The 16,409-nt window shown below is 40.6% G+C and overlaps 1 protein-coding gene across 4 annotated transcripts in view; it reads left to right on the top strand.

The window, feature by feature from the left end:
- Nucleotides 1-15,874, top strand: part of TWSG1 (twisted gastrulation BMP signaling modulator 1) — a 29,334-nt gene extending 13,460 nt beyond the window's left edge. For 2 of the 4 annotated variants that reach the window (XM_081951707.1, XM_081951706.1), the window contains exons 4-5: nucleotides 516-779; nucleotides 1,071-4,350. In XM_081951707.1, the coding sequence (XP_081807833.1) occupies nucleotides 516-779; nucleotides 1,071-1,252 (446 nt within the window). In that variant the 3' untranslated portion in view covers nucleotides 1,253-4,350. Of the gene's footprint in view, nucleotides 1-515; nucleotides 780-1,070; nucleotides 4,351-10,739; nucleotides 12,431-15,850 lie in introns of those variants that run through there. The other 2 variants (XM_081951709.1, XM_081951708.1) reach the window with 2 other exon arrangements.
- The last annotated feature ends 535 nt before the right edge of the window (nucleotides 15,875-16,409 follow it).

The following is a 16,409-nucleotide window of genomic DNA, read 5'->3' as shown; positions in this document are numbered from 1 at the left end:
TTTTGTGTATTTTATATTGGAAAATTTTATGACAGAAGTATCGGAGTTCTCTACAGGTAATCCTCGACTTAACACCAATTCGTTTAGTGACCATTATAAATTACAACAGAAATGAAAAAGTGACTTATGACATTTCCACTTATAACCATTGCAGCATCTGAATGGTCACATGACCAAAATTCAGGTGCTTGGCAACTGACACATATTTATGATAGTCATGTGACCTTTTGTGACTTAAGTGCAGTGATTCACTTAACAACTATAGCAAAAAGGTCGTACATTGGGGCAAAATCACTTAACAATTGTCTCGCTTAGTAACAGAAATTTTGGATTTAGTCCGCATAATTCGAGGACTACCTGATCTTTAAAAAAAAAGGGGGGGGGGAGAAAATGCTTTTTTAAATTCACAGCAAAATTTAATCTCAAAATGCCCATAAGGTTGTTAATGTCAACTTTTCTAATGTTATTTCTCAAATATTCTTACGGGCAACTGTTGTTGAACAACTTGTCTACAGGTATGTGTAACCCTCGGAATTATAGTGACACACCTCCCACTTCGAAAAGTACTGTGGAGGAACTGCATGAGCCGATTGCTTCCCTTTTCCGAGCGCTTACAGACGGCGACACTAACCTGAGCTGGAAAATTGTGTCCTTTCCCGTTGCAGAGGAGTTATCGCCTCATGAGAATTTAGTCTCGGTTTTAGAAACAGTGAACCATCCCCAGCATCACAATGCTTCCGTTTCAAACAATGTTCATCCTCCATATTCTAGTGAAAAAGGTAAAATATTGTGGTTGAAAGATTGAAAAAAAATGTTGGGTGATGTTTGCAAGTTTAAGCTTTTAAAATGAGGTGTGGTGATTTTCTGTTTATTTTTTAAAATCACATAAATATGATCTCTATTCCAAAATATGGGAAATATTAAAAATGAGCAGTGATCTAATATATTATTATAGGAAAAGAGACATGAAACCAATAACTTAGGAGTTTGTTAGAAGTTTTATTTGAATGATCTGTGATTTACACCTTGGTCAAAAAACTAAAATCTTATCTTCTGCTTTGGTCACTTAGAACGCATATGTACTGTGGTTTACTTCGATGACTGCTTGTCAATATACCAATGCAAGATCTCTTGTGACTCTATGGGTGCCTCCAAATACCGATGGTTTCACAATGCCTGCTGTGAATGTATTGGACCTGATTGTGTCGACTATGGGAGTAAAATTGTAAGATGCTCAAATTGTATGTTCTGAAATTAAATCATTCAATTTTAATATGGCAGACACCAAAGAATGTGGGGGGGGGGCGGAAGGGGGGGAGGTAGACTTTGCATATACAGGTAGTCCTTGACTTAACAACAGTTCATTTAGTGACCGTTCAAAGTTGCAACGGCACTGGAAAAAGTGACTTACGACTGTTTTTCATTGTTACGACCTTTGCAGTATTCCCACAATCATGTGATCACTTTTTGCAACCTTCTGACAAACAAAGTCAATGGGGAAGCTAGATTCACTTAACAACTGCAGTGATTCGCTTAACAACTGTGGCAAAAAAGGTCGTAAATTGGGGCAAAACTCACTTAACAATTGTTGCCCTTAGCAACAGAAATTTTGGGCTGAATTGTGGTTGTAAGTTGAGAACTACCTCTAGTACTTTGGATGGTACGCTGCAGCACAGTTGAAAGGACCTAGATATGTATATTATTTTAAATATGTAATTTTACACTTTAAAGCATTGGAACAATTAATTAGTAAATGTTCAGATTTGGTTTTGATTGGGCAATGTATGAAGTTTCGTAAGTTGAATTTTATTTCAGGCTATTGGTTAATCTGAATGTATGATCTTAAGTAGATGATCATGAAGTTTTACCAGAATCATAATTTCAAGTTCTGAATTAAGCACTGTTATATTTTTTGAGCTTTTCATGTGTGCCAGTTGTGGACTGTGAATTGCTTTTATAGACCATGCAGATTACCTGTTTACCCCAGCAATAGCTATTTGATTTTAAGAGACAAAAGTAATTTAGATTGTGTTTTTGTTTTAAGAATTTATCCTCCTTATAAATAGCCCCTTATTAAAAAAAATTGATACTCTTAATTATGTCCTTTTCATTGCACCCTTCTTTTCTTTGCTTCCCTAACTCTTGACCTCAGGTAGTTTGTTTTGAACAAAATAGAAGGAGTTTTGGATATTAAATTATAAATCATAGTAATTCAGTAAAACAATATGGGGTTTAGATTAAATAGGACATTATTTTAAAAATCATAGCCAATGCTATCTACTAAAATTTATATACTTGCTTGCCCATTTTCCTATGTCCAATTTTAGATTCTCATAATACATTATTTAAATGTTAGTGTTAACAAACTGCCTAATTTATTACTGTAATTTGCTGTTTATGGAAACTCTACTTTTATTTGAAAATATGTCTAGAAACTGATGCTTTTGTAATTTTTATGTGATTGCATCCAGGTTGAGATTGTAAAAAAAATCTTTACTATTCTCAAAGATTAGAGCAGGATTTTTCAAACTTTTTCAGGTAGAACCTATTAAAGAGGAAAAATTCCTAGAATCCCATCCCTGATCAAAACCCAAAGTTTAGGGATAAAAATGTGGCTGTGTTCAAGTATCCACAGAATCTATTTTTTTCTACAGAACTTATTTAAAATAATTCTGGAAGAGAGGAACAGTTAGTTTGTAAATAGGTTCCCGCAATCCCTTTTCCCATCTCCATCAGATATTGGAGATTTAATCAAAGTTGTTTCTACTGCTATGCATTTATCAAGTGGGATAACATCACACAGCATCACGTGGAAGAGTTGTTTTCTGGACATTCGATTTATGACCATAATGGAGCCTGGAATTTCTGTCTTAATTTATGACAGTTGTAAGTCGAGGCACCCATGTGAATGGAGCAGATCTCATGTATGGGTTTTTTTGCGGTAATCAATGAGGTGAATGCTGCGATCATTAAGTAAACACCGCAGTTGTTAAACAACTTCATGTATTCCTATGGGCTTTTTTTTTTTTGCCAGATTCTGGCTGAAAAGGCCAGAACATTGTAAATATTGTAAATCATAGTCATGTGACTGTGACTGCAACCAGCTGTAAAAGTGATCCAGTTATCAAAGCACCTGAAAAGTAGTCATGTAACAGCAGGAATGTAGTCATCAGAATTCCACAATTAGCTTTTGGATGGAAGGTTTGTCTTCAAACAATTTCTTGGTACAGTTAGGACAAAACGGGATTACCTGTATTGTATATTTTTAAATGTGAGCTACAGGTAAACCTTGATATATTTTAGCTAATTTAAGATAGTCTTGAGTGGAAACCTCAATACTTTTCATTTAGAACTAGTATACAGTTGTAACACTGGATTTCCATGGAGAAAAGATATATAACTGCTTAAAGAAATAATCTGTATAGAAAATATTTCTCCTTCGTAATTCCAGTTCATTAATTTTGCTAATAAATAGTCTCACCACTTTGTTGACTGGGAAATTCTGGGAGTTGGAGTCCAAACATCTGAAACTTGCCACGATTGAAAAACAATGTTGTAGACAATGATTCCATTGTATTATTTTTAATTTCTGCAAACATTCAAGGCAAACAATTAAAATGTTATTGTCTGTGTCTTAATGAATTATGATGAAATCAGCACTGCAAGTAGTTCCAAATTTGGAAGAGGGAGGGTGGGATTTAGTCCACTCAATTAAAACTCCATTAATACACAGATAACAATATTCAGCAGCATCCCCTGCTCCATGTAGAATTCTTTGATTTTATAATGTAGTATTCACGAGGCATCTCTTACGGTCTTGCTTCCTGGAGGAAACAGTAACAGTCCTATAGGTAATTTAACTTGATTCTATCTATAACCAAAAATTATGCCTTAAAATGGAGGACTGGTATAACAAGTTATGCAACCCAAATAGCATTTAGTCAATTGGCAATGTATTGCAATAGGAAGTCTGTTCTATAAAGCGGCAAAGAAAATTGTTCAATGTAACAGTCTTCGAGTAAAAAAATCTCTATATAATTTTGAATGCTCAGCCTGTAAAATGCATAATTCTGATCATTATTTTCTCATTCTGTTAGGGTGGATTTATGAGATTATTGTAATAGTTTAAAAAGTATTGTAAGAAATAATTAAATTCAGAATGACTGTTGTAGAAATTCTTCAGCCTTTAAATATATATTAGAAAGAATGGTTCAGTGCAATTCATAATACAATTAAAATCATCTTCCAGATTTATATGCAATTACAGTAATAATTTACAACACTATTAAGTATTTCCTTACTTTTTATATTGTTCAAGAATGTTTTAATAAACAACACCTTGTTTATCTACTTTGTTCATTGTTTTCTGATTTAATCTGTAGAGGAATTAGTATTAGCTTGCCTGTAGGAATTTTTATGTTGAACATGGCAAGCTTGCACTGTTGCAGTGACGTGCGGTCAGTAGAGGCAAGGGAGGCAGGGCCTCACCTCTCTTCATGGAATAATAGTATATAATATTATATACTATATATATATAATATTATATACATCCGTCCGGCCGCGCCTGGGAGGTGCGGAGGCAGAAATGTTGTCGGCGCCTCCGGATGACGAACCAGTCGCTTGCTTTCGTCATCGGGAGGCCGACAACATTTCTGCCTCCGCATCTCCCGGGCGCGGATGGACGAAGGTAGCCAGAATGGCACCGAAGCAGTCCGGCGAGCGAGCGAGCGAGGCAGCGAGCGAGGCAGCGAGATCTTCGGTCACTCGTCCACCGGACTGCCTCGGCGCCATTCTGGCTACCTTCGTCCATCCGCGCCCGGGAGATGCGGAAGCAGTCCGGTGGACGAGTGACCGAAGATCTCGCTGCCTCGCTCGCTCGCCGGACTGCTTCGGCGCCATTCTGGCTACCTTCGTCCATCCGCGCCCGGGAGACGCGGAGGCAGAAATGTTATCGGCCTCCCGATGACGAAAGCAAGCGACTGGTTCGTCATCTGGAGGCGCCGACAACATTTCTGCCTCCGCGTCCCCCGGGCGCGGATGGACAAAGGTAGCCAGAATGGCGCCGAAGCAGTCCGGGGAGCGACCGAGCGAGGCAGCGAGATCTTCGGTCACTCGTCCACCGGACTGCTTCCACATCTCCCGGGCGCGGATGGACAAAGGTAGCCAGAATGGCGCCGAAGCAGTCCGGCGAGCGAGCGAGCGACGCAGCCTGATCTTCGGTCGCTTCCAGAGCCGGAGCGGGATGGAGCAGCCACCGCCTTGGAAGTGAGTCGCGCGGACGGAGCTTTGGGGCTGAGGAGAGAGGCAGGGACGGAGGGAGTGGGGGGAGAGGAGCCGCCCCCCTCACCCCCCAGGCAATGGGGAAAGCTTTCCCGAAATGGGGGGGGGTGTCGCGGGAAATAAAAAGGGCACGCGCTGGGGGGGGACGAAGGAGGCTTTGGCGTGCCTTAGAGGCGGGCGGGCAAGCAACGAAAGGAGCAGCGAGGGCGGGCGGTGGCTGCAGGCGGCAAGGCTTGAGCGGGGTGAAAGGGACCGGTGCCAGTGGAGGAAGTAATGCTACGCCGCAGTCCCCTTAATGTTCACTCAGGAAGGCGGAGAACGAGACCACGTGGTCTGCACACGTGGTCCCATTCCCCACCTTCCTGATGACGTCACCAGCCTCCCCAGCAATAACCCTCACTGCACGTCACTGCACTGTTGCTAAGAAAACTGCCTGCGTGTCTCAGTGAAATCACCATGGGTAAGTTTGACTCAAAGGAGAATTCAGCTTTAGGTATTTTGAATGTCCTTACTAGTGCAACAAACTGGGAATAAAAATATTTTACAAAATGGATACATATTTAATAGAATAAGTTATAAGTAGATACTTTATAGGCAAAGGTCAGATTCAGGCATGGATAAGAGCTGTATTGCTCTTGCTGCTTAATTATCATTTTCAGGTCCCAGGGAAGAGGATGTGCCTACACAGAGGATATGAGCTTTGTCTCCTCCTAAAACCTATCAGCAGCCTTTGGTACCATTGATCATGAAATCAATCAGAACTACCTTCATGACTGAATATTTACAGTGATTCTGCTCCTTTCTCAGTGGAAGAAAACAAATCATTCTAATAGCTTATGGATGTGTGAAGTACCATGTGGTTCCATTCTTTTACCTTGTTAACCTCTACATGAAGTTGTTGAGAGAAGTCATGGTCTGATTTGGAGTGAATCATAATCAATATTCTTGTGATACCAACTTTATGCCACCATCTCAGGCTGCATCAGGTTGCATCAGCTGTGATGAGGTTGAAGCTGAAGGAGAATTTGGGGGCTCAGGCTAAAACTCCATAATCTCTATCCCATACACCTCCTTGGGAAATACACTGACAGCCATGAAACATTTAGAAAACCAAGGAATTCTGATAAGGTAGAAAAAATGAGGTGGTGGTAGGAGGTTAAAGATGGTGATTAGTGTTCTGAGAAAGCAAAAGAAGCTCCCTGGAAAGAAACTATGTTCATAGACCAATGCCTATTTATTATTTCAAAACCCCATTGTCTTTATGGTTCTGCCCTATTAGCTTTTAATTACACCCTAATGTTTCATTGACCTCACTAGGCACATACATTATGTTATACAGGCAGGCAGTCATTGACTTATGATCACAGTTAGGACCAGAATTTCTATTGTTACGCAAAGCTGCTGTTAAGTGATTTATGCCCAGTTTTCCAACCTTTTTTGCCTCTTTTAAGTGAATCACTGTAGTTAAGTGACTCATACAATCATTAAGCAAATCCAGCTTCCCCCATTGACTTTGCTTGTCAGAAGCTGATAATGATACAATAGAATGACATCTAGGACACAGCAACCATACATGTAAATACCGTATTTTTGGAGTATAAGATGCACCGGAATATAAGACACACCAAGGTTTTGAAGAGGCATTTTTTTTAAAAAAGTAGGGTAGGTAGATAGATGGAGGGAGAGAGAGAAAAAAATACAGTAGGTAGGGAGAGGGAGAGAGTAGTTAGGTAGGTAGGGGGGTAGATAAAGGGATAGAGAGAGAGAGAAATAGAGAAATACAGTAGGAAGGGAGGGAGAGAAAGTGTAGGTAAGTAGGTAGGTAGAAGGATAGAGAGAAATAGAGAGAAATACAGAAGATAGGGAGAGAGAGAGAGTAGGTAGGCAGGTAGATGTTTCCAGGTGCATTTATCCATGGGCTGGAGAAGGAAATTGCTGACAATCTGCAGCACCTGACTTTGTTTCTGCTGGCACAGCACTTGATCAATGTAATTCTCATCAATCAGTTAAAGAGCTTTCCAAAAGGAAAAAAAAGGTTTTGCATTCTGCAAACCTCCCCAAAACGGCCCGTTTTTCACAAAAACGGACCCATTTTTTAAAAAAAGGCATGAATAGCTTTGGGGGGAGGGCTTTCAGAGTGCTCCTGGGAAGGGGCAAAAATGGCCCGTTTTTCACGAAAACGGGGCCGTTTTTTTGTCAATTTTTTTCCCCATGCATAGCCTTATGGAGGCTTATAGAGTGCTGCTGGGGGCTGGGTGGGGGCAAAAATCAGCCAGTTTTTTTTCTCGTTTCTGCCCTCCCCAGCTCCCAGGAGCTGTCTAAAAGCCTCCATAAGGGTATGCACGGCCATTTTGGTGAAAGGGGCGTGGTTTCAGGAGGCAAAAAATGTTGTATTCGGTATATAAGACGCACCCAGATTTTCAGCCTCTTTTTTGATAAGAAGAGGTGCATCTTATACTCCGAAAAATACGGTACATGCCAGTTGCTAAACACCTGAATTTTGAGCAGTGGCTGTTGGGATGCTGTGATAGTTGTGTGAGTACTACTGTAGAAGTAAGTCACTTTTTTCAGTGATGTAACTTGAATGATTGCTAAACAAATGGTTTTAAATTGAGGACGACTTGTATCAAATTATCTTGCTAATATATACAATCCCATTGATAATTTTCTTAAGTCTATAAAGATTGATTGTAACTCCTTAGGCCTGGGTTTGACTCAAGACATTAAAGCAAATTGTGCGTCACCGTAATTTGTCCTGATCTCCTTATTCAGATGAACCCTCCAGGAAAATCTTTGTGCTTTGATTATAAGGATCTGATTTGGGGGGGGGGGGACAGGCTGAAATTGATCCCCAGAAAAATAAATTTGCTCTTTATTCATTAAGACTTAACCAAAGGGACAGTTCCTTCACTTGTGGTTCTCCTTATCTCATAACTACTGCTGGAGGTCAGGTGGAAATTATAACTAGGAGAGCTTTTGCCAAGCTCTGGTTGGTATGACTCTACCCGAAGTAGGAGAATCTTGCAACATTCACAGGGCACACTGTCACGTGACACTTTTAAAGACCATTCAGAAGGTTGGCACAGAATGCAATAGCTTGCTTGTTAACTGTCACTGGGTGCAATGAGCATATTATGTACATGCTGTGGTCCCTGCCATAGTTACCAATCAGTTTATTAAGTACTGATTTTGACCTGATAAGTCTTATTTGATCCGATAGGTATATTCAGGACCATCTGCTTGTGATCCTTCATTTCCGAGAATAATTTTGAATAGTTACTAAGCTCTGAAATTTCAATTGCTATTTGGCATTTTTCAGTATTTAGATCTTCCTGCAATGGATGCCTGCTGCATTTATTTATCAAATTTGTATGCTGCCCTTTTCCAACAACTTTGCGTGGCTAAACTAAAACAAAGAAATTCAGTTAATAACAAGTAAAAATGAATAAAATGTTGCAGGAACAACAAAGTAGATGGGAACCTAGTGAAGGGCTTTATTGCCCCTTGCCAAGGGCTCTTCTAAACAGCAGGGAGGAGGCCATCCAGCTCTATGGAAGAGCCTCATTCCAGAGAAGGCGAGCTTCCAGGCAACCTGAATGCTACTTAATCTACTTTTTATTAGGTTAAGATCCCAGTTTACAGATAAAGGTAAAGGTTCCCCTCATACATATGGGCTAGTCATTCCCAAATCTAGGGGGCGGTGCTCATCTCCATTTCAAAGCCAAAGAGCCAGCGCTATCCAAAAACATCTCCATGGTCATGTGGCCGGCATGACTAAACGCTGAAGGTGCACAGAACGCTGCTACCTTCCCACCAAGGTAGTTCCTATTTTTCTACTTACATTTTTACATGCTTTCGAACTGCTAGGTTGGCAGAAGCTGGGACAAGTAACAGGAACTCGCTCTAATACGTGGCACTAGGGATTCAAACTGCCAACCTTGCTGATCAACAAGCTCAGCGTCTTAGCCACTAAGCCACCATGTCCCACTAGTTTACAGATAGTCCTCAAATTATGACCACATTTGAGGCCAAAATTTATGTTGCCAAGTAAAACATTTGCTAAGTGAGTTTGCCCCACTTTATGACTTTTCTTGCCACAGTTGTTAAATGAATTATTGCATTTGTAAAATTAGTAACATGGTTATTAAGTGAATCTGGCTTCCCCACTGACTTTGTGGTCAGAAGGTTGCAAAATGGGATCATATGACCCCAGGAGAGCGCAACCGTTATAAATACGAACCACTTGCAAAGCATCCAAATTTTGATCATGTGACCATAGGGATGGTGCAATGGTCAGAAGTGTGAAAAATGGTCATAAGTCACTTTATTCAGTGCCATTGTAACTTTGAATGGTCACTAAATGAACTAACTCGAGGACTACCTGTATTTATTTATTTGTTTATTCATTCATTCCATTTCTATAGCTGCCCATATCAGTCAATGACTGCTGGTGACTGTGAGGAAGTAATTGTCCAGCTATCCCATTCAAATCAATTTTCAAGAAACAATTCAAATTTTACTTTGGTTAAATTTTAAAATTAAAAATAACTACCTATCAAGCAAATTTCTTTTAAAGTGTGTCCATCTCAAACAAACTGCTGTTCAGTTTTTAAATTAATCAAACCATTTTAGTATCATTTTTCTAAATTACAAACTTGAATGGCCTTTTATTTAAGCTCAGTATATGTGTATTTATATATACCTCTCCCTCACTTTAATCCAATCCATGCGCAAATCTTGACATCCCCCCAATTTCTGTGAATGTTAGATGTCAAGGTCCTCTTCAAACACGATGGATGAACATCATGTATGTTTGTGTTTATATTTACAATATTGAGATAAGGGGTAGTATGTATAGTCATATACACATAGGTACATGCACATCTTTCTGTCAGTAAACAGGGTTACTGTGTACTTAAAAGTCTTATCAGAGAGTTAGGAATTTCTGCACTTTTAAAAGACATGGAAAATTACAGACAAAATACAGGCAACTATTATTTTAACATGATTTACATATTCTGTAAACAGAGCACAGCTATTCAGAATAACATCCTAGTGTGGAAGAAACCCAGCAAAGTTTAAAAAGCAATGTGCTGGCTCTAGTTATGTTAGACATAATAAATGGCAGAATTATCCCAAGTCAAAACATTCTACCCTTGTACATAATCAAAAGAGTTAATAAAAATAACTAGCTAAGGATGTTTGTAACGTTAAAACAGGAAGGTGAAATTAAATTGGGGAAAGTGTTAGTACAGAATTTTCTGTGGCTTCTGAAAAGCATTCCAAAAAGGTTACAGCATCATCCTCTGGAGCATGAGACACAGTCCAATTCTTTAGATACGCTCTAAGGAAGGGCTGCTTGGACCTTGGTGACGCCAGCCTAATGGGTGCAGGGTTTTAATCCAGTTTCCCAGGTATCACTGTTCAATAATTAATTTTGAAACATTCTGATTACTTAGAAAACGTTAAAGAGTGACTGCTGATTATCCACCACTGAACGTGGCAGGCTGAATAAGGGGCCTCACTATTTCCCCACTAGAAATGTATTGGCTTACCAAAACCAATAATGCCTCAAAAACAGCATTGGATTTTGCCTCCTCTGTCAATGAACTTTGTGCCAAGAACTCCTTCCTTGGAGCAAGAGAGGAAGATGAAAAACTACAGAGGTAGGCGCCGCCGCATAGTTGCAATTCCCAAATGAAAGAAGCAAAATTGGCAGCCAAACTGAAGGAAGATCTCAGTGCAAAATGGGAAAACAGCCAACACTGAAACTGACTGGGAAACATTCATTCTGTTGCATTTCTTCTCTTACCTCTGACTTCAGACCTGAAGATATGAATGATATGAGCTATGAACTAATCCTAATCAATAAAACCAGGAGATATGTTCTAACCCATATCCAGAGGGCCAGGCTGGAGAAAAAGCCAAGTTTTCAAGGCCAACAGGAATGGGCCAATCTAATCTCCAATTGAATGATGCTCCACAGAGCGGGCGCCAGAGCAAAAAAGGTTTTTCTTCTGGCCTCCGCCAACCGATATTACCTACTGATGGTATCCAGAGCATGCTCTTTCTGCTCAATCATAAAGGACAGGTAAAAATAATTGGGAAGAAACAGTCCTATAAGTAATCTGGTGGCAAAAACCAGCATTTTGAATTGCACCCAGGAGCACACCAGAAGCCAATGCAGCTCATAGAGCAGTTGTGTCACATGTGATGAATAATTGGCACTAATATATGCCCATTCTGTCATATTTTACTCCAATTGAAGCTTCCAAATACACTTCAAAGGCAGCCCCACATAAAATATATTGCTGTAGTCCAACCTGGGGGGTCACAAGGACAGAAGTGATCATGAACAGGGCCCCCATTCTAAGAATAGGCATACCCTCAGCTGTGTAAAGGGCCTGGTAACCATGGTTGATATCTGCTCCTCAAGCAGGAGCCGTGAGCCCCAGAATGTGCAGTAAGTCTGTCTGTGGCTATGCCACTCCATCTAGAATGAAAGATGGAAGGTCCCCAGAATCATTATATCCACAAATCCAGAACAACACAGTCTTGTTTGGGATGAGTTGAATATTAATCACAACCTAAACAACAAAAGACTAAAAGGATTAAAGTATTTATAACTATGAATATATTAACAGGTGAATCAACTAATGATTCATCATTAACTGACTGCTTTTCCTGCAACCCTTTCCCATAATTAATTTGCAAACATTCGCCAGGAGTCCATGTGTAGCAATATGAAGCTAGAACATTCTGTGTATGTTCTATGAGTTTAGCAATAACCAGGAAATAGGGAGGGAGGGTGATTTTAAATCTAAATTATGGAACACCTGAAAGGGAAAAAGACGGATGGCAGCATATTCAATTTCAAAAAGAAATCAGGTCAGATCAACATGTTCTTGCCTGTTTTCCTTAGGTCATAATAAGAGGTGTCTCATTGCGTGTTTGCCAGTTTTAAAAAACGACTACTAAATTCTAACAAATCTGGCAGGACTCCAATCCACTGATAATTAAACAAAGTTGGAAGAGATCACCTACACACCCAAACAAACATTTTATTTTGAGGAGTCTCATTTGGAGGACTATTCAGAATTTTGGACTGACTTTTTGGTTCTGTTAAATAAACTGATACATTTAATGTTAATGTATGTAGTGGGGTATGTAAGTCTAGTTTTGTCGAATAAACACGATACGCATTTCTGGGGCTTTTTATTCTATACATATAATTTAAAAAATAGAGAGTGGCATGATTGCCTAGTGATGAAGAAGCTTGTATCCCACTCCAAAGGTTGAGAGTTCAATCCTAGATAGGGGCAGATTTTTCTCTCCTACGGCGCAAAGAAAAATATATCCGCTATGAACTTCATGTGGCATCACAAAGGGCATCTGGCCAGTGAACAGTCAGCTCCATCCAGTTGCCCGACTCTATCCTGAATTAAGGGATTATAGGATCATGAAAAGGGAGTACAGCATAATAAAAAAAACCTGAAAAATTATTTACTGCTTTCCTAAGAAAGAACAGCTGCTTCTGAATTAATTCAAGAATGACCTCCTAGAGAAATACATTTTAAAAAGTTATCTTTTGCAACCTTGCAGACATGGTAGGAAAAGGTAGGAATATATGATATCCATTTGAAACTGTTGGTATTAAAAGTCGGTGGAGACTCTTGTCATCCAGGACATGGTTGTCCCAAAGGTGCTTTTTTCAGGAGGCAACTGGACTTGTTGGCATTAAATTTCTGTTACCTTCAAACACAGCAAGTGAAATGGAAGTATGTGCTTATATAGTGCACTGCAAATATGAAGCCACTTATAAACACCAAACTGAGTAGAACATACAAACTCCCAGAATGAACTTGTTTTATCACCAGCGTAATTACAACAAAGAACTCATTCTGCAAGGATTGAATAAAATTGCAACTGAAATGATTAGACAAAGCATTTGGCAATCTGCCATATAAATAAAGTACTCGAAAGTTCAAGGATTATGCTTGAATGCCGGGCATGTGAATTACATTTTTAACTTAATTGTATTAGCATGCTTGGGGGGAAGAAAGGGGGGTGGGTGGGAATGAACTAAGCAGCTGTTGATCTTTTTCCAAGAAAGTTGGATTTTTTTTCCCCAACCAAAAAGTGGTCAAGAGCAAGAAAAAAACAGACCTAAAATAAATGCAAGCTGTATTGATGGCATGTAGATCTTGTTCTTCCCATATAGCTGGCTTTTGAAGACCTGTCTTCATAGTTTGGCTGTTGCTTCTTTGCCTCTTCATGGTTACCATGTGACTGGGATATTAAGATACATCTAGTTGGTCTGTATATCCACTATGTGGCCAATTGGTAGTTCCATATCATCAACCTTAATTACCTTACCTTTGTTTACTATCACCTAGCCGCACATCTTTAGTCTGAATTACATCCCAGTGCCCTCACTGTAAAGGACAAATTGCATGGAAAAGTAATAACCTCTACTTGATACTTGAAAAAATACCTGATACAATCAAGCCAAAGTAATGAATTGTTGTTTTACAAGGAATAGTGGAATTTAGTTGTTTGTAGAAGAGATGAGCATCTTGGAAACAACTTGTAGCAAACTATGTTAAAAATGAACCATTACTATGTCGATTGTTTGAAAACATCAAATAAAAAAATAACTGAGTTCAGCCCAACTGACATTACTTTAATGCAAACGGCTTTTCCTAAATTGCAAAAATACAGGAACCAATTGAATATCAAAAAGATTGTAGTTTCTACAATAAGAAGGAAGGAAGGAAGGTAAAACAGTATGTGAAGCATGAGCTAAGGAATAAAGTAGTTTGGTGGGGCTGAGGAACAAAGAAGAAAAATGCCATTTGGGTTTAATTATTAAATACTGGTCTATGATTACAGACATCTGGGTTAATATTCCCTTGGGCTATGACATTTAGTGGATGTTCTAGGCCAGGGGTCCCCATGCCAGAAACCAGGCCACACAAACAAGCAAAGCCCCATCCACAGAATGTAGGCAGCACATGAAACCATGCCCCATCTGGTCCACCGAAAAACCTCTCTCCATGGTCCTGGGTGCCCAAAAGGTTGGGGACCTCTGTTGTAGGCTGATGATCTCTAATCTATTTTATAGATAAATGTTCTGACCAGGGACGTGCGGTCAGGGGAGGCAGGGGAGGCAGAGCCTCACCGCTCTCATCATGAAAATAAAAAAAGGGAAAAGGGAAAAGGCGCTGAGGAGCCTTCTGCACACGTAGTCCGGGAATGGGACCACGTATGCAGGAGGCTCCTCTAGCCTCAGCCTCCCTCCTGCACACGTGGTCCCATTCCCCGCCTTCCTGAGTCAACATGAAGGGGACCGCGGCTCGCGTGGATGATGTCACCAGCCTCACCAGCCATAAACCTCACCGCACGTCACTGGTTCTGACCCCCCTTCCTCCGTTGCCCACACAGCACACACACTCCGGAACAGTACAAGGGAACAAGGTTTATTACACGAACAGACAAGAGGTTCCGTGGCAGCAAGCCACCAAGACAAAACTCACAGGAACAGAACACAAAAGCAGCTATCCAGCTTGCCAGGATCCCAGACTAGAGCTTCTGGCATAAGTCTTTTGTTGACTTCTGCGAAGGGCGTCTCCAGAGTCAACCCTTTTATAACCTAAAAAGGGCGCCGCCCAAACAGCACCTGAGAGCTCTTTACCGCCTATAATTACGCCCATGCTCCTTGCGTCTGTGGGCGCTCCGGTAACGGGCGTCTAGAAACTCCCTGCTGAGTCCTGAGTCACTGTCACGTGACTCTTCCCCGCTGCTCCAAGGCAAGGCATCGGGAGTCCTCCTCCTCTGGCTCTCACCGCTGCTCCATGCCTCAGGCGCCTCCTAGTGGCCGACCAGACTCTCGGATCCCTGCTCAGCCTCTGAATCCTGTCCAGGATCGCCCATCTCCTCTGGAGCAGACTCGTGGGGACTATCACTCTCGGAGTCTGGTGGCAGCGGCACTGGCACTGGCTGGGCCACAACAGATAACATTGGATGATAGGCTTCATAAAGCAAAGAAAACCCATAGTTTTTCCCAAATAGCTAAGCTGCAGCTATCAGCATCTCCTCAGTCATGCTGACTGGGGCTCTATTCTGCAATATACAGGTAGTCCTTGACTTACAACCACAATTGGGATGAGAATTTGTGTTGCTAAGCAAGGCAGTTGTTAAGTGACTTGTGCCTGATTTTACAACCTTTTTAACCTGGCTTTCCCCATTGACTTTGTCAGAAGCTGTCTGAAAAGGTTGTGATCATGTGACCATGGGATGCTGTAAATACATGCTGATTGCCAAGCTCACAAACTTTGATCACATGACTGTGAGGATGCTACGATAGTTGTTAGGTGTGAGAACTGGTCATGGTCACTTCTTTCACTAAATGAATGGTTTTAAGTCAAAGACTGCCCATATTTGGAGAACTACAAGTTGACCATTCCACTCCTTGTAAATAGTGGATAGAAATTAATAAAAAGAAACCGAATCAAGGTGAAAGGTTTGTGTTTTTGAGGGCCTTAGTCCTAAATGTAGGGTTTTCTTGCAGATTAACTGATTTTCATTCAAGAAATGAAGAGACTGAAATGGCTGAAGACCCTTCTCTTTCTATCCTCTTGAACAGGACTACCAGCAACGATCGGAGAGTTTCTTGATTTTGTATGTTACTTCTGAATAAAAGCCCAGGCCACCTAGTTCTTTTTGGAGTGAAATGTTACTATAGGTAGGATATGGGTACAGCTTAAGCACTGGTTGTAAGAATGATTTGGCCATCTGGATAGCTTAACTCAGAATTTTTCAATCTTGGCAACTTTTAAGATGTGCGGACTTCAACCCCCAGAATTCTCAACCCAGTATGTCAGGTGGGGAATTCTGGGAACTGAAGTCTACACATTTTAAAGTGGGCGAGATTGAAAAATACTGGTCTAAATGCACCTTCAATCAGGAATAAGGCCCAATTAGAAAACACAACACAGCTAGATAGGTGTGTTGAAGCCATGGGCCTGTATCCTGAACGCATTCTCGCCAGCCTCAATTTCCAAATGCAGTTCAAGCACACAAGTAATCCCAGTTCACAATTCCCTCGTCCCTCTTGTTTGGATTTAGAC

The sequence above is a fragment of the Natrix helvetica genome, assembly GCF_964273705.1.
Source record: "Natrix helvetica genome assembly, chromosome: 4".
Classification (NCBI taxonomy): domain Eukaryota; kingdom Metazoa; phylum Chordata; class Lepidosauria; order Squamata; family Natricidae; genus Natrix; species Natrix helvetica.
This window is presented reverse-complemented; position numbering and strand designations above follow the sequence as displayed.